The following is a 22,012-nucleotide window of genomic DNA, read 5'->3' as shown; positions in this document are numbered from 1 at the left end:
TGGAGACCACTGCTCTATACTGTGCGGTATCCATATGCCTGGGCTGCAAAAAATAAAATAAACTTTAACTCAGCTCCTGTTGGTCCGGTATTGGTCTCACTTGTTTCCTGGGAATGGGAACGTCGGACAGCCATCAGCATATCACCGGCCGCAGCGATGTTCCGCCTCGGCCGGTGATAGGTTGAGCCCACTGTCATGTAAGAAGCCGGCTTCTTACATGACAGTGGGCTCAGCCTATCACCGGCTGAGGCGGAACATCGCTGCGGCCGGTGATATGCTGATGGCTGTCCGACGTTCATGTCCCCAGCGTAAGGCCGACGTAGGTGCGTTAAAGTTTATTTTGTTTACCTTTTGCAGCCCGGGCATAGGGATACAGCATACAGTAGAGTGCCCGCACCGGCGGCCGCAACAAACAGGACGAGGAGGGCAGCGCTTGCGGGTGATATGTATTTACCCCGATGGGGATGTGGGCTGATAATTAATATGGGGGTGGGGGGGGTTTAGGAAATACCGTTATATACCGTGGAACCGCCAAAAGTTTAAAAAATACCGTGATACACACATTTGGTCATACCGCCCAGCCCTAAGAGGGGGTGTGGGGGCTTGCATCGCCAGTCATCGGGAACGGAGCAGAGTTTTCTCCGTGCACTGAATGACAGGGGTGCCGCATTGGAGAACCCCCACAAGTTAACATCTTATCCCTTTTTTTTTGGATAAGGGATAAGATGTTTTCCTCAGAGTACCCCTTTAAGGCTTAACTGGATGCCAATAAGAAGTATGAAACGCCACACTTCTGTGACGATTTTAGATTCTGGGCTAGTTTTTCAAAAGCAAAGAATGTTGAATCACATGGAATGAAAAAAGGGCATAAAGGCATAAAATGCTAAAGATTACACGCATTTACTAAAATCCACTATTTTTGAGAAAAACACCACATAAACTGCATCTTGACTACGATGTAGCTTTGGTGACGGAAATTGATTCCTAACATACGTAAGTTGCAGCGCTACACATGCTCGGCACATTTAACCTCCTTTACATAATTTGAGAGAACCCTATTAAAAAAGAAAACCTCGCTAGCCACCACTTCACAGCATAGAATCCTTTCTATATTTGCTTCTGAATGACTGTGGCTGCCGCTGAAATATTAGTACAGCGGATTATGGTAGACCACCAAGAACAAACTTTTACTGTGCTCCCATCGTACCTGATAAATCACCAGTGTTTTGAGCTCGGGTATTTCAGACGGCATGGAAGTCTTAAATGTTTGCTTAAATTCTAAGACCTCTGGCGACGCAGACTCCCAGACAGATGCTTTTAAGATGGCGTCGACCTCTGGAACAACGACATATGATGCTAATGTTTTGAAGGTTCTTAAAGAATATATTCTAAGATATGATATAGATCAAAAAGCTGGAAAATATATATTTTTTTTCCATTTTTAAAACGTAAGAATCCCATAAACATTTTTGTAACCTGTAACACTGTGTATACGCTGTCAGGATGTTCGTTGTAGATGTTCGGCAGTATGTTACCATTATGTGTAGACTAAAGGGTGTGTAGAAATAACATTGTTTTGCTAAATTTGCTTGTGTACCTTGTAGTATAAAATGTCCCAGGGGTAGAACCTGCTACCTGTCTTATAAGCACCTATGTTTAAATGCCATTAATGCAGATTTTCATTGTCGAATCTATGCCAAAACTGCGTGACAGCTCTGACCTCTGACCTTGTCGCTTTTTAGGGCTGAAACAACAAATCGATTAATCGACAACTAGTAGATTATAAAAAGTTGTCAACAATTGACTAGTTGTTAACTATTTTGATCAATTAATCAGATGGTCGATTAGTCGACCAATTTTTTTTAGAGTTCACATCAGGGCCAGCTCTGCCTATAGGCAAAATAGGCAGCCGCCTACGGCGCCCTCTTGATGGGGGGGGGGGGGGGTGCTGTTCTGGCTGCCGCAAGAAAGTTAGACAACAAGCATCCGAACCATTTGCTCAGCCAGCAGCATGAGGTGGAGGTTTGTTGCAGTGTGTCACCCCAGAAGTATGCTAATTATATGAGGAGGGGGCTTGTTACAGTGTGTCACCCCAGTAGTGAGGTGGGCCGTGTCACCCAGTGGGCCAATGGGTGGTGTCAGGGGGGGCGCGTGGCAAAATTAACTTTTGCCTAGGATGGCAAAAATCTTTGCACCAGCCCTGGTTCACATAAACCTAGCGATTTCACTGTGTATATGTGCACAGGGATTTAGAATTCCTATAGCCCAACGCCCAGGACATGCAGAGAGAACTGTGCTCGTGATGTCATCAGAGAGCATTCCAAAAAGAAAATAATTTCCTCTGTAGTATTCAGCAGCTAATAAGTACACGAAGGATTAAGATTTTTTAATAGAAGTAATTTACAAATATGTTTAAATTTCTGCCACGAGTTGATTTAAAAGAAAAAAGGTTTTCACCGGAGTACCCCTTAAAAGGGGTACTCGGGTGGAAAACATTTTTTTAAATCAACTGGTACAAGAAAGTTAAACACATTTGTAAATGACTTCTATAAAAAAATCTTTACCCTTCCAGTACTTTTTAGCAGCTGTATGATACAGAGGTGTAAGCAGAGAACACTGGACAAGACAAAAAAGAAATTCAAAAAGAAAAGAATTTCCTCTGTAGTATACAGCTGCTAATAAGCACTGGAAATCTGTTTAACTTTCTGGCACCAGTTGATTTAAAAAAAAAGTTTTCCACCGGAGTACCCCTTTTAATAAAGAAAAAAGTTATATAAAAATATAAATTAAAAATAAATCTAAATAAATATATAGGTAGGAAATGGTTACAGTTCCGATCCTGCATATGTCGAGAAAAAGCTGGTCTTGTTGCCTATAGCAACCAATCAGAGCTCAGCTTAAATTTTTTTTAAACTTGAAAGCTGCATTGTGATTGGGTGCAGTTTTCTACAAGACCAGCATTTTGTGTTAGAACCATATAAATGAGTATGTGTTGTTCCCGCAGCCCCGCCTTGTGGAGTACATGTCGCCCACTGCAGAGCTGTCGATGTTCATAGCTCATATGTTGTTGTTTTAAGAAAGTCAAGGAATCGTTTCATCTTTCCCGGTCGGTTTTCCGTAGAGTGACAGCTATATTTATCACTGTTTTGACTCTCGTGTGTTTTTGATTTAGTATCTCTGTGTTGGATCATGTATTTTTAACGCAACCAGACTTGGCAAGGAAATGGCGTTCTTATTAACTTATTTTCACGTTTCAGTAATTGTTTAGTAATTTTTTTTTTGTGTGTGGGTACAGGAAAAAAAGGCCTTTTAGGGAGAAAAGTGCAGTGGAAAATATGACAGTTGTGTAAAAAAATTCTGTATTTCTGGGTGCAGAAAATAAACGGAAATAATTTTTTAGCGGTAAAAAAAAAACAGTTCCCACACACAAGTGGTCGCGACAATAGATGACCAGTGTTATATATGACATAGATCAGTGAAAAGCTGAGGGAGTGATGGCTGACACTGAACACAAAAGATAGAAGTCCTCTACCACTCCCTCAGGCCCTGAACTATACATGCAGTGTAAAGGAGTCCATATATGATACAGTACTATTTCTTCATAATTTGTATAGTTCTGCTGTGAGATATATACAGTACAGACCTAAAGTTTGGACACACCTTCTCATTCAGAGTTTTATTTATCTTCATGACTATGAAAATTGTAGATTCACATTGAAGGCATCAAAACTATGAATGAACACATGTGGAAATATATACATAACAAAAAAAGTGTGAAACAACAGAAAATATGTCATATTCTAGGTTCTTCAAAGTAGCCACCTTTTGCTTTGATTACTGCTTTGCACACTCTTGGCATTCTCTTGTTGAGATTCAAGGGGTAGTCACCTGAAATGGTTTTCACTTCACAGGTGTGCTGGTGTGAAGGAGGAGGTGTGATGGTGTGGGGTTGCTTTGCTGGTGACACTGTTGGATTTATTCAAAATTGAAGGCATACTGAACCAGCATGGCTACCACAGCATCTTGCAGCGGCATGCTATTCCATTCGCTTTGCGTTTAGTTGCACCATCATTTATTTTTCAACAGGACAATGACCCCAAACACACCTCCAGGCTGTGTAAGGGCTATTTGACCAAGAAGGAGAGTGATGGGGTGCTGCGCCAGATGACCTGGCCTCCACAGTCACCGGACCTGAACCCAATCGAGATGGTTTGGGGTGAGCTGGACCGCAGAGTGAAGGAAAAAGGGCCAACAAGTGCAAAGCATCTCTGGGAACTCCTTCAAGACTGTTGGAAGACCATTTCAGGTGACTACCTCTTGAAGCTCAACAAGAGAATGAATGTGCAAAGCAGTAATCAAAGCAAAAGGTGGCTAGAACCTAGAATATGACATATTTTCACACTTTTTTGTTATGTATATAATTCCACATGTGTTAATTCATAGTTTTGATGCCTTCAATGTGAATCTACAATTTTCATAGTCATGAAAATAAAGAAAACTCTGAATGAGAAGGTGTGTCCAAACTTTTGGTCTGTACTGTATATATATTTTTTTAATGATTTTTTTTTTGTGTGTGTGTGTGTGTGTATATGCATATATGTTATTTAACCCCTTAAGGACACATGACGTTCTCATACGTCTCCATTTCCGAGTCCTTAAGGACACATGACGTATGAGAACGTCATGTGTTTTACCGGCCCCCCGCAACCATCTGGAGCGGAGCCGGTCCCCGATGCCTGCTGAAATCGTTCAGCAGGCATCGGGGCATATCGCCCAGGGGGGTCATTATGACCCCCCATGTCGGCGATGGCCGCAGATCGCTGGACAATTCAGTCCAGCGATCTGCGGCGGATTCCGGGTCAATCGGGTCTCCAGTGACCCGGTAACCCGGAATTATTGGCTGATCGGGGCCGTCAGAGACGGCCCCGAACAGCCATAGCCAGCAGGGGTGAGGTGGCACTGGTGCCACCTCACGATCGCCCTGATTCGTCGGCCGGATTACCGGCCGACCAATCAGGGCGCCTGCTGCGGGTGTCACTCCCGCAACCCGCTCCGCCCCTCTTCCGGAGGACGTGAGCGGGTGCGGGACGTGCACCCCGGGTGCTGGGGACCCCGATCCCCGGCGCCCCTGTTGGGATCGGGGCCCCAGGAGCAGCGGCGGCGGCGGAGACGACGAGGGACTGACCTGATGCGGCGAGGATCGTTGGAGGTGAGTGACAGCCTCCTGGTGTTGCTTAGCAACAGCTCCCAGCATGCAAAAAGGGCATGCTGGGAGCTGTAGTTATGCAACAGCAGGAGGCAGACCACCACAACTCCCAGCATGCCCTTATGGGCATGCTGGGACTTGTAGTTTTGCAACAGCTGGAGGCACATTCTTTCTATGGAAAAGTGTACCTTCAGCTGTTGTGTAACTACAACTCCCAGCTTGCACAATCAGCTAAAGTGCATGCTGGGAGTTGTAGTAGTGCATCTGGTGGTTGCATAACTACAACTCCCAGCATGCCCGTTGGCTGTCGGTGACTGCTGAGAGTTGTAGTTTTGCAACAGCTGAAGGCACACTGAGTTAAGTAGTAAACCAGTGTGTCTCCAGCTATTGCATAACTACAATCCCCAGCATCCCCAGCCAAAGTAGTATGCCTCCAGCTGTTGCATAACTACAACACCCAGCATGCCCTTCCGCTGTCCGTACATGCTGGGGGTTGTAGCTTTTGCAACAGCTGAAGGCACACTGGTTGCAAAACACTGAGTTTGTTACCAAACTCGGTGTTTCACAACCAGTGTGCCTCCAGCTGTTGCAAAACTACAACTCCCAGCATGCACTGATAGACCGTACATGCTGGGAGTTGTAGTTTTGCAACAGCTGGATGTTCCCCCCCCAATGTGAACGTACAGGGTACACTCACATGGGCGGAGGATTACGGTTAGTATCCGGCTGCAAGTTTGAGGTGCGGCAAAATTTCTGCAGCAGCTCAAACTGCCAGCGAGAAACTACTGTGAACCCCCGCCCGTGTGACTGTACCCTAAAAACACTACACTACACTAACACACAATAAAATAAAAAGTAAAAAACACTACATATACACATACCCCTACACAGCCCCCCTCCCCTCCCCAATAAAAATGAAAATGTCTGGTACGCCACTGTTTCTAAAACGGAGCCTCCAGCGGTTGCAAAACTACAACTCCCAGCATCCACTGATAGACCGTACATGCTGGGAGTTGTAGTTTTGCAACAGCTGGATGTTCCCCCCCCCCCCAATGTGAACGTACAGGGTACACTCACATGGGAGGAGGATTACAGTAAGTATCCGGCTGCAAGTTTGAGCTGCGTCAAATTTTCTGCCGTAGCTCAAACTGCCAGCGAGAAACTACTGTGAACCCCCGCCCGTGCGACTGTACCCTAAAAACACTACACTACACTAACCCAAAATAAAATAAAAAGTAAAAAACACTACATATACACATACCCCTATACAACCCCCCTCCCCAATAAAAATGAAAAACGTCTGGTACGCCACTGTTTCCAAAACGGAGCCTCCAGCTGTTGCAAAACAACTACTCCCAGTATTGCCAGATAGCCGTTGACTGTCCAGGCATGCTGGGAGTTTTACAACAGCTGGAGGCACCCTGTTTGGGAATCACTGGCGTAGAATACCCCTATGTCCACCCCTATGCAAGTCCCTAATTTAGGCCTCAAATGCGCATGGCGCTCTCACTTTGGAGCCCTGTCGTATTTCAAGGCAACAGTTTAGGGCCACATATGGGGTATCGCCGTACTCGGGAGAAATTGGGCTTCAAATTTTGGGGGGTATTTTCTGCTATTACCCTTTTAAAAAATGTAAAATTTTTGGGAAAACAAGCATTTTAGGTAAAAAAAATATATATTTTTTTACATATGCAAAAGTCGTGAAACACCTGTAGGGTATTAAGGTTCAAATTACCCCTTGTTACGTTCCCCAAGGGGTCTAGTTTCCAAAATGGTATGCCATGTGGTTTTTTTTTTTGCTGTCCTGGCACCATAGGGGGTTCCTAAATGCGGCATGCCCCCAGAGCAAAATTCGCTTTCAAAAAGCCAAATGTGACTCCTTCTCTTCTGAGACCTGTAGTGCGCCAGCAGAGCACTTTTCACACCCATATGGGGTGTTTTCTGAATCGGGAGAAATTGGGCTTCAAATTTTGGTGGGTATTTTCTGCTATTACCCTTTTTAAAATTGTAAAAATTTTGGGAAACCAAGCATTTTAGGTAAAAAAAATATATATTTTTTTACATATGCAAAAGTCGTGAAACACCTGTAGGGTATTAAGGTTCACATTACCCCTTGTTACGTTCCCCGAGGGGTCTAGTTTCCAAAATGGTATGCCATGTGTTTTTTTTTTGCTGTTCTGGCACCATAGGGGCTTCCTAAATGCGGCATGCCCCCAGAGCAAAATTTGCTTTCAAAAAGCCAAATGTTACTCCTTCTCTTCTGAGACCTGTAGTGCGCCAGCAGAGCACTTTTCACCCCCATATGGGGTGTTTTCTGAATCGGGAGAAATTGGGCTTCAAATTTTGGGGGGTATTTTCCGCTATTACCCTTTTTAAAAATGTAAACATTTTGGGAAAACAAGCATTTTAGGTAAAAAAAAAATATATTTTTTTTACATATGCAAAAGTCGTGAATCACCTGTGGGGTATTAAGGTTCACTTTACCCCTTGTTACGTTCCCTGAGGGGTCTAGTTTCCAAAATGGTATGCCATGTGTTTTTTTTTTTTGCTGTCCTGGCACCATAGGGGCTTCCTAAATGCGGCATGCCCCCCAAAAACCATTTGTCGCTCCTTCCCTTCTGAGCCCTCTACTGCGCCCGCCGAACAATTAACATAGACATATGAGGTATGTGCTTACTCGAGAGAAATTGGGTTTCAAATACAAGTAAAAATTTTCTCCTTTTTATCCCTTGCAAAAATTCAAAAATTGGGTCTACTAGAACATGCGAGTGTAAAAAATGAAGATTTTGAATTTTCTCCTTCACTTTGCTGCTATTCCTGTGAAACACCTAAAGGGTTAATACACTTACTGAATGTTTTTTTGAATACTTTAGGGGGTGTAGTTTTTATAATGGGGTCTTTTATGGGGTATTTCTAATATGAAGACCCTTCAAATCCACTTCAAAACTGAACTGGTCCCTGAAAAATAGTGAGTTTGAAAATTTTGTGAAAAATTTCAAAATTGCTACTGAACTTTGAAGCCCTCTGGTGTCTTCCAAAAGTAAAAACTCATCAATTTTATGATGCAAACATAAAGTAGACATATTGTATATGTGAACCCAAAAAAAATATATTTTGAATATCCATTTTCCTTACAAGCAGAGAGCTTCAAAGTTAGAAAAATGCAAAATTTTCATTTTTTTCATCAAATTTTGGGATTTTTCACCAAGAAAGGATGCAAGTTACCATTAAATTTTACCACTAAGTTAAAGTAGAATATGTCACGAAAAAACAATCTCGGAATCAGAATGATAACTAAAAGCATTCCAGAGTTATTAATGTTTAAAGTGACAGTGGTCAGAATTGCAAAAAACGCTCCGGTCCTTAAGGTATAAAATGGCCTGGTCCTTAAGGGGTTAAAGGGGTACTGCACTGCCCCAGCATTTTGGAACATTTTGTTTTGAATGCTGGGTGCGGGGATCGTGATGTCACGGCCACGCCACACCCCCTCAATGCAAGTCTATGAGAGGGGGCATGGCCATGACGTCACGACCCTCGCCGCCCGCACCCAGCATTCTAAACAAACGCTGGGTGCTGCACAGAGATCGTGGGGGTCCCAGCTGTGGGATCCCCGTGATCAGACATCTTATCCTGTATCCTTTGCATAGGGGATAAGATGTCTAGAGTCGGAGTACCCCTTTAACGTGATGATGGCTTTATAGACCCATAATAGATACGGTTTTTATTTATAACGGGGGTACTGCTCCGAGGGCCCACACACATGTAACAGAATGTTGTTCACGGTCGTGGTCTGCGCTATTTGGCCCATTAATAACAGTGCATTCACCCGTTAATGGATAGGACGATATCGGATGCAAACAGATGTTATCCGTTTGGATCTGTTATTGTTCAGTTAATATACAAACAAAAAATGTTGTTTTTGTTCTGAGCATGCTCAGAAGTAAAACCGGATCAAAAAACGGATGACATTAAAGGCTCATCCATTTTCCATAGACTTTAATGTTAAATTTACTGTGTCCGTTTTTCCTTCCGTTTAATTTTGACGGGAGAAAAAAATACTGCATGCACAGTCTTTTCTCCCTTAAAAATAAAACCCGTAAATGAGCGCAGATGGGTGCAAACAGATGGGAAAGGATTGTGAAAGCACTGTGGTCAGACGGAATACTCTGGTCAAACAGAAAAGAAATTCAAAAAGAAAAGAACTTCCTTACAGGAAGGATTAAGATTTTTTTTAATAGAAGTAATTTGCAAATCTGTTTAACTTTCTGGCACCAGTTGATTTAAATAAAAATGTTCTCCAGTGGAGTACCCCTTTAAAGGGGTACTCCACCCCTAGACATCTTATCCTTTGGATAGGGGATAAGATGTCTGATCGCGGGGGTTCCGTTGCTGGGGACCCCCGCAATATAGAATGCAGCACCCACCTGTTACTGCTCCGGAAGCGCTGGAGGGTCTGGCTCCCGGCCACGGGGACGGAAGATCGTGACATCATGACTCCGCCCCCGTGTGACGTCACGACTCCGTCCCCTCAATGCAAGTCTATGGGAGGGGGCGTGACGGCTGTGGGTGCTGCGTGCTATATTTCGGGGGTCCCCGGCGGCAGGACCCCCGCGATCAGACATCTTATCCCCTATCCTTTTGGATAGGGGATAAGATGTCTAGGGGCGGAGTACCCCTTTAACGTGATGATGGCTTTATAGACCCATAATAGATACGGTTTTTATTTATAACGGGGGTACTGCTCCGAGGGCCCACACATATGTAACAGAATGTTGTTCACGGTCGTGGTCTGCGCCATTTGGCCCTTTAATAACAGTGCATTCACCCGTTAACAGATAGGACGATAACGGATGCAAACAGATGTTACAATGCAAGTCTATGGGAGGGGGCGTGACGGCTGTGGGTGCTGCGTGCTATATTTCGGTGGTCCCCGGCGGCAGGACCCCCGCGATCAGACATCTTATCCCCTATCCTTTTGGATAGGGGATAAGATGTCTATGGGGGGGTGCACCCCTTTGTGTCACAGCCTAGTGTTTTTGTTTGGGGAGGGGTGAAGTTAGCGCCCCTTTAACTGCAGATTACCTGCATGCATCAGCATTTGTCAGGCTGCATTACATGGGATTTAATATTTCATATGGATATTTTATTTGTCCATTAAGTCTTCCTCACTATAGTAGAAATGAGTAGTGACACGTTGAGCGTAACCTTATTATGTGGTTAACCAGTAATGCAATCTCCGCCGAGCAAATCCCATTTTTGTCCTACATGTTATCAGATGAGGCCTGGGCTCTGAATGCGCTGTCAGTCTACGTTTTATGTGACTTTCATTCAGATTGATGTTTGGCGATTTATGCTGAATGACCACTAAAGCTTTCTTTTATAGAGGGATTCATGTAACAAAGGAATAGTTAGTGTGCACCGTCCTGGACCTGTTTGTATTGGGAATTCCTTCCGCATAGATCATTACTAAACGGGTTTCGGTCTACATAGATTACAATACAATAATGGCATCAAACATCAGAGGCGGTTATTGAATATGACATGTATTGTATAAGGAGGCCGCACACTTCAATTCAATTGACTGCATTATCTATAGGGGTCACATATTTTTTTTTAAATGTCTGTCAACATGTATATACTTATTCTTGTTATTGATCCCTATACTTTACAATTAAAGTGCACTTACAGTCACTAAAGTAGGAGAGTTTTCTGTTCGTATTTTTTTGTCTGTTTTCATTACAAGGGACGTGACCTGTACGCAGGTGTGGAGGCTGCTGTATTGGAAACTTTAGTGTAGAGCTGGGCGGTATGACCAAAAATGTGTATCACCGTATTTTTGTGACTTATGGCGGTTCCACGGTATATAACGGTATTTCTTTCACCCCCCAAATCATGTGACCCGCCAGCGCTGTTCTGCTTCCCCCCCCCCCCCCCAAATCATGTGACCCACCAGCACTGTTCTGCTCCCCCCAAATTAATTATCAGCCCAGCGGGGTACTACTCACATATGTCACCCGCAAGCACTGCCCTGTCATGTAAGATGCCGGCTTCTTACATGACAGTGGGCTCAGCCTATCACTGGCCTGGGCGGGACATCACTCCGGCCGGTGATAGGCTGACGGCTGTCCGACGTTCCCGTCCCCAGCGTAAGGCCAACGTAGGTAAGTTGTGATTTGGGGGGGAGTAGAACAGCGCTGGCGGGTAACATGATTTGGGGGGGAGCAGAACAGCGCTGGCGGGTAACATTATTTGGGGGGAGCAGAACAGCGCTGGCGGGTAACATGATTTGGGGGGAGCAGAACAGCGCTGGTGGGTAACATGATTTGGGGGGAGCAGAACAGCGCTGGTGAGTAACATGATTTGGGGGGAGCAGAACAGCGCTGGCGGGGACCATGATTTGGGGGGAGCAGAACAGCGCTGGCGGGTCACATGATTTGGGGGGGGGGAGGCGGGGAGCAGAACAGAGCTGGCGGGTCACATATTAGTTCCCCGATGTGGGGACAGCGCTGCGCTGGGCTGATAATTCATTCATTTCCAAGGGGGAGGGGCCAAACCGGTATTGCGGTATGGTGAAAAATTCATATCGTGCAGCACAAACATTTCGGTATTCGGTATGAACCGGTATACCACCCAGCCCTACTTTAGGGTATGGCCACACATTGCATATTTGCTGCAGATTTGCACAGTAAGGATACCTTTTACACGTGCATTTAAAATCTGTTGCACATTTGCTCAAAAAATCTGCATCAAATCCTTAGGGTCCATTCACACGGGTGTATGTACTGCTAGTATGACTTCACAAGATGCTGTAGAAAATCCGCAGCGGAAAACTCGCCGAAGATCCACCCAATGCGAACGTATCCTTGCAGAATTTCTAGCAGACTTTCCCCAGTGACTTTGAAAAAATTGAAAAGTCTGTGGAAACACTGTGCATCTGCAGCAGAATCGGCAAGGGCAGATTTTTAAAGCCAAAAGCCCATATTTACTAAAACTTTTCAAGAGAAAAATTGTCTTATGCTCCTACCCATATTTCATTTTGCTGGGGTAAAACGAAAGTTGAGCTGTAGACAAATAAGACCATTTTGGTTCAGACAGAGAAGTGTATTCTTTAATGTTATACAGTGGTCCCTCAAGTTACAATATTAATTGGTTCCAGGACGACCATTGTACCATTGTATGTTGAGACCATTTCTCTATGGATACAGCAAAAACAGGAACTCCAATGTGGTGACGAGATTGAGAGCGCAAGACACCCAGGTTAAAGGAAATGAGGTTTATTCACCCATGATGCAACGCGTTTCACAGATAGACTGCTTCATCAGGCACCTGATGAAGCAGTCTATCTGTGAAACGCGTTGCGCTCTCAATCCCGTCACCACATTGGAGTTCCTGTTTTTGCTGTATTCTTTCGGACGTGGAATAGCTGCAGATGCCTCACTATTGATACCTTTATCACTTGTTGCACTTGGCTGAGTGTAACCATTTGCAGTAAGCGCTCTTTTACCTCTAGCCTAAATTGTGCATCAACGATATCACACTACGGAGCGCTGTCTATCTTTTATTTTAGAATATCTCTATGGAAACCTGTTAATTGGTTCTGAAGCCACCAATATGTCAAACAAAAATAGGAAAAAGTGAGGATTAAAGAAAAATAAGTAAATAACTAATATAGATAAAGCAAGTCCTTATATATAAAAATAAGAGAGAGCTGCTTGAAGCTGTAAATCGCTGTCTGTCAGTGTTTCCCAACCAGGGTGCCTCCAGCTGTTGCAAAACTACAACTCCCAGCATGCCTGGACAGCCGTTGGCTGTCCGGGCATGCTAGGAGTTGTAGCTTTGCAACAGCTGGTGGCACCCTGGTTGGGAAACAATGGTTTATTTAGAGGACAGGATCTTCTTCAGGGTCCTGTACAGTACACAGTGTCCCAAATGGAGCCACCCTTACTTGGTGTCCAAAGAAGCAGCTAACCCTGGCACAGGTAAGGAGTAGTACAGAACTTGTAGTTTCTCCCTGTACTGTAGTGGGCGCTACCAGACAGCCAATCAGTGCATGTACTTCAGTAATAGAGGTGATTTACCAGTAAAATGCCCGTTCTGATTGGTTAGTTCCTCCAGTTGTGATGTGTTTCACAGATCTGTACTGTCTGTAGCATTGTATGTTGAGTCTGGTTTCAAGTTACAAGGGTCCAGAAAAGACCATTGTATGTTAAACCTATTGTCTGTTGAGGCCATTGTAAGTTGAGGGATCACTGTATACAGCATTTGCCATAAAATCTGTAGTGGAAAATCCACAGCTGGCAAAATCCGCTCCAAAATCCACACAAATATGGTGCATTTTGTTTGCTTCAGATTCCTCACTGTGGACATAGGGCTTTTTTTTTTTTTTTACTGCAAAAGTAGTAGGTTGGCAGTTCTTGATTTTCAGAAAGCTGGGAACTAAAAAATGTCCTGTTCGAACCACTTTAGTCCATATGGACATTATAAGTTTATGTGCCTATTAAAATAGAGAGGGGTGAGTTGCTCTGGAAAAGCCGTTCCTTGCTGGAGGACTTGGCACGACCATGTGTTTCCATGGATGGTTGCTGCTACAGGAGAACTGTCTGGTTTACCACCTATCACCAGGGCTCTCATTTGCCAGACCCGTGGAGATCAGCTCATTTATAGAAGGGTCTTACCAGATGGGACAACCATTTAAAGGGGTATTCTAGGAAAAAACATTTTTTTTATATCAACTGGCTCCAGAAAGTTAAACAGATTTGTAAATGACTTCTATTAAAAAATCTTAATCCTTTCAATAATTATCAGCTGCTGAAGTAGAGTTGTTGTTTTCTGTCTAGCAACAGTGCTCTCTGCTGACATCTCTGCTTGTCCCGGGAACTGCACAGAGTAGAAAAGATTTGCTATGGGGATTTGCTTCTAAACTGGTCTGTTCCCGAGACAGGTGTCATCAGAGACAGAAAAGAACAACTCAACTTCAGCAGCTCATAAGTACTGAAAGGATTAATATTTTTTCATAGAAGTAATTTACAAATCTGTTTAACTTTCTGGAGCCAGTTGATATCTAAAAAAGTTTTTCCCTGGATAACCCCTTTAAAATCACACTTTTATATGAAAAGCCAATGACTTTTATAAGAGTCTTGTGTTTTAGACCCTGCACAGTCTTACCGTTTCTCCTTTCCTGGCTTATCTTGTGGGACAAACATCCCATTAATTGCCATAATTCTTCTAATGGTTCGAAAACCAGACAAATGAGCTTGTCGCTGACTAAATGCTTGAAGATTGATTTGTTTGACTCTCTGAACCAAAGAAAATAAATGAAAACAAAACTTGGCTAATCCGGCTAAATTTGCTGATTTAATTACCAGAGAACGCAGCATCCCGGCATTTCATGTCTCCTCATAGTGCCTTTGTAATTGACTTGTTTGCCGCAGCTGAAAAAGCATTGCCATTTCCTAAGTGTTCTTGTATAACAGTGGATCGTTTTCTCCATGCGATCCAGAAGAATTGTCAGGCAGGTTTTTGCTGACCTCAGTGACTGCCATGTGCTGATTCCATTGCCTTTTCTCTTTGTTTTTTCTAACAGAAACCTGAGCCACAACAAGCTGAAGGAGATCGATCTGGCTGCCTTTGTGGAGCTGCAAGGTCTACGGGAAGTGTGAGTATTTTTCTGTAGCTTTTGCTGCACTTTTACAGGAGATCTCTGATGCTTTAGCTGGGGGTTTGAAACCAAATACCCGGTCCCTGGGCGCCAGCTTCTCCTGGTTCAGTTACATCAGCAGATTAGTCTTTTTATATATCTGTTCTGTATACCGAGCTTTTCTTTACTCTTATTTTTACTGTATCAATTAGACAAATATAGTTGTTCCTGTGATTGCTGGAATGGACTGGAAGTTCCACGAGGCATCTAATTCTACATCTAAGCATCCGCTTCTGCCCACAATAGCATTCATACATGGCTTCATCCAGCCAGGGCTAAACAAATGTAAAAAGCCAGGGTGGCAGTGGTCCTACAAATATGGGTCATTGTGAATGTTCTTAATGGACGGCAGTAAATTTTTGCACATGGCATTGTTTAACTATCTGCCAATGCCTACAGTATTATTATTTTTTTTCTTCGCTCTATTCGCCATCCATTTCTTGAACACAAGATTAGGATCACGATGTCTTGTTGGCACAGAGTGCAAAGTTCTCCAACACTAGGCAGAGATGAGTGATGTGACCCTAAAGCAACATTGCTGGGCATTTAGACAGCAAGGCCCATTTTACCATCATACCAATCACAAACATGGAAAATTGTGCCAACCTGGACGTGGGCGCCGTCTGCAAGAGCACTATAGAAGTTGACAAAAATGACCCTTTAGTTTACATTTTTAGTCTTGCGTAAGATTTGGAAGACTCTTCTCTATGAATGGTGACTGCCATTTCTAGTTTGGGCCATGAAAGCTGCAAGAAAACAGAACTACCAAATGATTTAAACATAGTCCTATAGAATTTATTCTATATTGAGTGTGTCAGTGTGGGAGATTCCGTCCCAAATCAAATTGGCATAAAAGCCAGTGAATAAAGTGTTCTTGTTCCTAATGGATGTAACAGAAAACAATTCCCTTCCTCCTCTTCATCTTCCTAGTCACGTTCTCTAATGACTATAATAAACAAATGTCCCCTATGACTTGTGAGTTTTTGTACTTTTTAGGAATGTATTAGATATCAGGGTTAGGTTTAATTTCCTATACAGTGGTCCCTCAAGTTACAATATTAATTGGTTCTAGGACGACCATTGTATGTTGAAACCATTGTATGTTGAGACCATCACTCTATGGAAACCTGGTAATTGGTTCTAAAGGCACCAAAATGTCATCCAAAAATAGAAAAAAAAGTGAGAAAAATAAGTAGATAACTAATATAGATAGAGCAAATCCTTACATATAAAAGGAAGAAAGACCTGCTGGGAGCTGTAATCACTGTCTATGTCAGTGTTTCCCAAGCAGGGAGCCTCCAGCTGTTGCAAAACTACAACTCCCAGCATGCCCGGACAGCCAAAGGCTGTCCGGGCATGCTGAGAGTTGTAGTTTTGCAACAGCTGGGGCCACCCTGCCTGGGAAACACTGGTCTATGTAGAGGACAGGAGCTTCTTCAGGGACCTGTACAGTACACAGTGTCCTAAAAATGTAATGGAATCGCCCTCACCTGGTGTCCAAAGGAGCAGCTAACCCTGGTACAGAACATGTAATACCTCCCTGTACTGTAGGGGGCGCTACCAGACACCAGTCAGTGCATACGCTTCAGTAATACAGGGGTTTTACCAGTGAATTCCCATTCTGATTGGTCGGTTCTTCCAGCCATTGACATGTTTCACAGATCTGGACTGTCCGTAACATTGTATGTTGAGTCTGGTTTCAACTTATGATGGTCCAGAAAAGACCATTGTATGTTGAAACTATTGTATGTTGAGGCCATTGTAAGTTGAGGGATCACTGTACATTCAGGCATGGATTGCTTTTTAACTCTTCGAAGAAACTTTACCAAGTTCCCCATGCTAAACAGCTAGAATGCTTGGAAGACCATTCATAGCTGTGCAAAACGAAGCTTTAGCATGCCATGGTGCCTTCACTCATGCCGCTATTTCCCGGCCATCAAAAAAAAGGACCTTGGATTTCTGACATTCAGGACAGGACATTTGCTGTGAACAAGACCTCCACTCTTTGTTGAGGTCATTGCCTTTCCAGACATGAGCATTTCCTGTTACATGGATGCCTGCTATTTGCGAAAATGTATTGTGCATGTAATTTAAGTGGGTACATAGGCTAGAACATGATGAGCAAGTGCAAAAAAATGTTCATAGATTACCGTATATACTCGAGTATAAGCCGACCCGAAAATAAGCCGAGGCCCCTAATTTCACCCCAAAAACCCAGGAAAAGTTATTGACTCGACTATAAGCCTAGGGTGAGAAATACATCATCCCCCCCATGTCATCATCCCCCCCCCCCCATGTCATCATCCCCCCCCCCCATGTCATCATCCCCCCCCTGTCATCATCCAGACCCCCGTCATCATCCAGACCCCCGTCATTAACACCCCTTCATCATCACCGCCTGTCAATCCCTTCTCAGTGGTCTTCAACCTGTGGACCTCCAGATGTTTCAAAGCTACAACTCCCAGCATGCCCGGACAGCCGATGGCTGTCCGGGCATGCTTGGAGTTGTAGTTTTGCAACGTCTGGAGGTCCGCAGGTTGAAGATCACTGATAAGGGATTGACAGGTGGAGATGGACGGCCAGGACCATCCCCTCACAGCTAAAGCCAAAAACATTTTTTTTTGTTCACTCGAGTATAAGCCGAGGGGGGCGTTTTCAATACGAAAAATCGTGCTGAAAAACTAGGCTTATACTCGAGTATATACGGTAATACAGTGTTCAGGAAAGAATGGAGTTTAGGACTCATCTCAAGAAACCAGGAAATGTATGGAGAACAGAGGTAAGCAAAACTACAGTTACCTTGGCCCAAACTAATTCTAGTGGATCTGTCTTTGATTAGTTTAGTCTGGGCAAATTATTTCTCCTTGCAAAATCCGGGATTGATAGTCTGAAATCTCATATAACTGTATCAATCTTTTCCAAGCACCTTGAGTACTTTGTAAGCAGAACTAATTTGGCCAAACTAAAGGTCCGTAAGTTTCAGTTTGGGCTGAAGTTACTGTGGTCTAACTCCCTCAAGCTGGAAGTGGAGGGGTAAATATGGTTACTGCCCTACCTTTTTTTTTTTCAATAAAATCTTCTTTCCAATAATGCTATGTCTCTACTGACCCTGACCTAGTCTATACAGCAAAGCTGAAAAGCAAACTGCCAAAAGCTAGAAATGTTATAGCCAGTTGTGTTTGCTCTAGTAGCTAATGTAAAAACTATATGTTTTTTTTTATGGCTGATCAGATAAAAAAAAAAAAAAAATATATATATATATATAAATATATCTTATACATTTTAAAATAATGTGTAACTTTTGGTTATACATTCCCTAAAAAAAATAAATAAAATAAAAGTTGATAACAGATTTCCCCTGACCAGCAAAAAGATTTTTAAAACGGAAGCAAAAATAACCTTTATATACTTGCCCATTGAGAGTATTACACTGTACTTTAATAATAATCCCTCTTTTCCTAGCCTACAAATATAATATAATCCCTGTTTCTGCCTCAAAATCTTTTTCCCATTGTTAGGAGATTATTATTACTTAGTACATCAGCTTGTAAGGTACAAATGGTCTAGTTTTAAGAGCCTCTGTTTTTACTTGACACCATATTGGCAGCTGGTGCATAAATATTTTATATGGAGAAGCCCTCCTCAGCCTAGGCATCTGTTTATGAAAGGCAGAAAATATAGAGTTAGCAAAAAAAACAATTATTACAGCACCATAAAAGCAACGTATATGTGCAGAATTAATAAAGTGTTCATGGTTGTTTTTACATCTTGTCAAAAGAACGCGCCAAGCGAAGACAAGTTAATGGGAAATTGACTGACTGATTGGTCATAACACAATACTGTGTATCGCTTACAGAAATGTCTTTACTTGTCCTACACAATGCCAGACAGAAGCCGAGTTATCTTTGTTACACCTGACTTAACAATTTCACTTGACATGATTAAATATGGCTTGTGTGTACATTATAATGAGACCATGTTATCAGCGGGATGGAACAGTCGAGGCGTTTCAACCACTCTGATACAAGTCTGGTTCACTTCAGAAATTTAAAGATGATGTAGAAAGCCCAAATGTAAATGTCTTTATAAGTTTATAAATGTAGGAAGAAAATCAGACTTTCCTATATACCGTACATCCCTTTTTAAGCTATTTGGATTTGGGTGGATGTCCTCTTCTGACATATAAAAGAAGTAGTGCAGGTTTTTCTGGTTTAAAATAACCCCCCCCCCCCCCTCTTCTATCATCTCAAGAATCTCTACTGCTCCTTCAGAGGAAATTGCCAATCTCTTCTCCCAACTAGAATGCTGGACTTATGTGGTTAAACTCAACCTATCAGTCCATGCTGTTCAGTTACACATTGGGTTTAATGTTGGGCCTAACCATTGTCTGGGTTTAGAAACTCATTTTCACATTTCTTCTTGAGGATTTTTTATTTATTTATAGGGAACCTGTCAGGAAATTTGTGATGCCGATTCAGCTTTAACCTATGAAGAATCCTGGCAACAAGTGTTTAGTTCCCTGCAGTGCCACCACAGGAGAAATAAAGCATTACACAATTTTAAAATCAGTGGGCTGTTCATTATTTGTTCAGAGCACAATTGTTGTAGCTGCCCTCCTCTCTAGCCATATTAATTGATAATTTTTTTGACCTGGGGCCAGCCTCTATTAAAAGGAACCTGTTAGGAGATTCATTCTGCCCAAACAGGTATCATAAAGTCCCACCAGTTTTCTTTGTTATAATGTTTTTTGCATATGTTTTTGCTGCTGCATTTAAAAAAATCATGAGTTGGGAGCATGGAGAAGTCACGGGGTTGGTCCCCCATTGGGGTTCTAGCCTGCCCTGGCTCATATATATATATATATATATATATATATATATATATATATATATTAAATTAATATTATATTATATTATATTATAATTTTTTCAAGTATTCAGTGGATGCAGTTTGTATTATTGCTGGACTTCTTAAGGCCATTGAAATTTACAAACCCGCATAGAATGGTCTGATATTGTATTATATTTTTTATATAGTTCGGGCTTCTTTGCAGTGGAACACACTGATATTAGTTTAACACCTCGTTAATGTCCCAGAATCCCACATTACAAAATGTGCAATGTGCCTAGATTAGTAGACAGGTTCTTACTATGTTTTTCTTCCGTAATTGAAGACCACCACAGGATATCTGCTGGGCGTCCACTATTTTCTTTGGTTCCTCTTATTATTTTCATCTCGGGGGTCTTGCCACAGAATGTGCGACTTGGGAAAAGCTTGTTCTTTTAAGGCATAAAATAAAGGTGCTAATTCAGCAAATGCTGGAGGTGCCCCTTCACTCCTGAGGTTGAAGTGAGCAGGTAATTGCTTCAGTATGCAGCTTACGAGCAGGAGAATCAAGGAGGGTGGCCGAAGATTGAGCCGCCATCATTTAAGGAGCCGGCTAAGAAAATTGTGTTAATTAGAGAAATATCTAATTGACACAAAACTATAAAATCTCACTTGTGTTTGCGTGTGTGTGTGTGTGTATGTATGTGTATATATATATATATATATATATATATATATATATATATATATACACAGTCCAAAGTGTAGTAGAATCAGCACAGGATGGCCTCTAGTGCGGTGCATGATATCCACCAGCTTGCCAATGCTGGATTCAGATACAAAGTCCCCATTCCAGGATACAGCACCAATCACGAGGTCCGGTTAAGTGCAGGCTAAAATACTTTATTGCATCAGAGAATACCAATGCGACGTTTCGGCTAGTGAGCCTTTCTCAAGCATAGTGCATACATAAATACAACAATCTTATATAGGTAACAAATACACGTGATAGGTGGAAACACAGGTGCAAATAGTGCAGCATTATTCATTAAGCCAACCCTCCAAACTCCATAGGTTTAGACAGTGGTCATGTGACATAAGAGCTGTCAAGCATAAAAACATTCAAAATATAACATAAATGCAGTGTGCTAAATCTAGACCAATTGGAGTGGCAGACAAAGGGGAACTCCATACTGTCAATGCAGGTCTCTGATGTTTTATACCTTACAGTAAGCGCTGTGATCGCAATAACTCCATGCTCCGTCCTATCTGCTTGTAAACACGTGATGGCAGCTAGCCGGAAGTCTAATCACCTATCTGTGTATAGGGGATTCGCATGCGCTAGTACATAGCACTGTCAGCACAGCTGGGGAATCCCCTATACACAGATAGGCAATTAGACTTCCGGCTAGCTGCGATCACGTGTGATCTTTGCGCAACCGCATTTTCATCGTTTACAAACGGAAAGGACGGAGCATGGATTTATTGCGATCACAGCGCTTACTGTAAGGTATAAAACATCAGAGACCTGCATTGACAGTATGGAGTTCCCCTTTGTCTGCCATTCCAATTGGTCTAGATTTAGCACACCCCATTTATGTTCTATTTTGAATGTTTTTATGCTTGACAGCTCTTATGTCACATGACCACTGTCTAAACCTATGGAGTTTGGAGGGTTGGCTTAATGAATAATGCTGCACTATTTGAAATCTGTGTTTCCACCTATCACGTGTATTTGTTACCTATATAAGATTGTTGTATTTATGTATGCACTATGCTTGAGAAAGGATCACTAGCCAAAATGTCGCATTTGTGCATTTGTATTCTCTGATGCAATACATTATTTTAGCCTGCACTTAACCGGACCTCGTGATTGGTGCTGTATCCAATTTTCATGAAATTGTGTTGTATAGCGAGTCCTGTTTGCTAAAAAGTTGAAAATGTATAGATGAGCATTCCAGTATTGTGCGGATTTCACTTTCTGATAGCTTGTCCTAATGACAACCAGATTGCACAGCATCTTTATTTACATAACAAATTGTGGATGTGGAAGAGATTTAATAGGAAAGCCGATCCTGAGGTCTAAGGTCGGCACGTGACCTTTGCAGTCTAAAATCCTGTGTAATGACAAGATAAGTTTTGCTAAAATACAGGTGCAACAGTATATTACTAAAGCGCAGGCTATTAGAGAACATTTCTGAAAACAATTTGCCAGTTAAAAATAGAAAAATAATAAAAAAAAAATAAATAAATAAAAATAAGTACTGGCTTCTCCAGTGGTT

The 22,012-nt window shown here is 42.5% G+C and overlaps 1 protein-coding gene across 2 annotated transcripts in view; it reads left to right on the top strand.

The window, feature by feature from the left end:
* LRIG1 (leucine rich repeats and immunoglobulin like domains 1) overlaps window positions 1–22,012 on the top strand; it is a 123,932-nt gene that overhangs the window by 40,980 nt on the left and 60,940 nt on the right. For both annotated transcript variants that reach the window (XM_056524563.1, XM_056524562.1), the window contains exon 2: window positions 14,790–14,861. In XM_056524563.1, coding sequence (XP_056380538.1) covers window positions 14,790–14,861 — 72 coding nt within the window. The remainder of the gene's footprint in view (window positions 1–14,789; window positions 14,862–22,012) is intronic.

The sequence above is a fragment of the Hyla sarda genome, chromosome 6 (genome assembly GCF_029499605.1).
Source record: "Hyla sarda isolate aHylSar1 chromosome 6, aHylSar1.hap1, whole genome shotgun sequence".
Lineage (NCBI taxonomy): Eukaryota > Metazoa > Chordata > Amphibia > Anura > Hylidae > Hyla > Hyla sarda.
The sequence above is the reverse complement of the archived record's forward strand: the minus strand, read 5'-3'. Positions and strand labels throughout refer to the sequence as shown.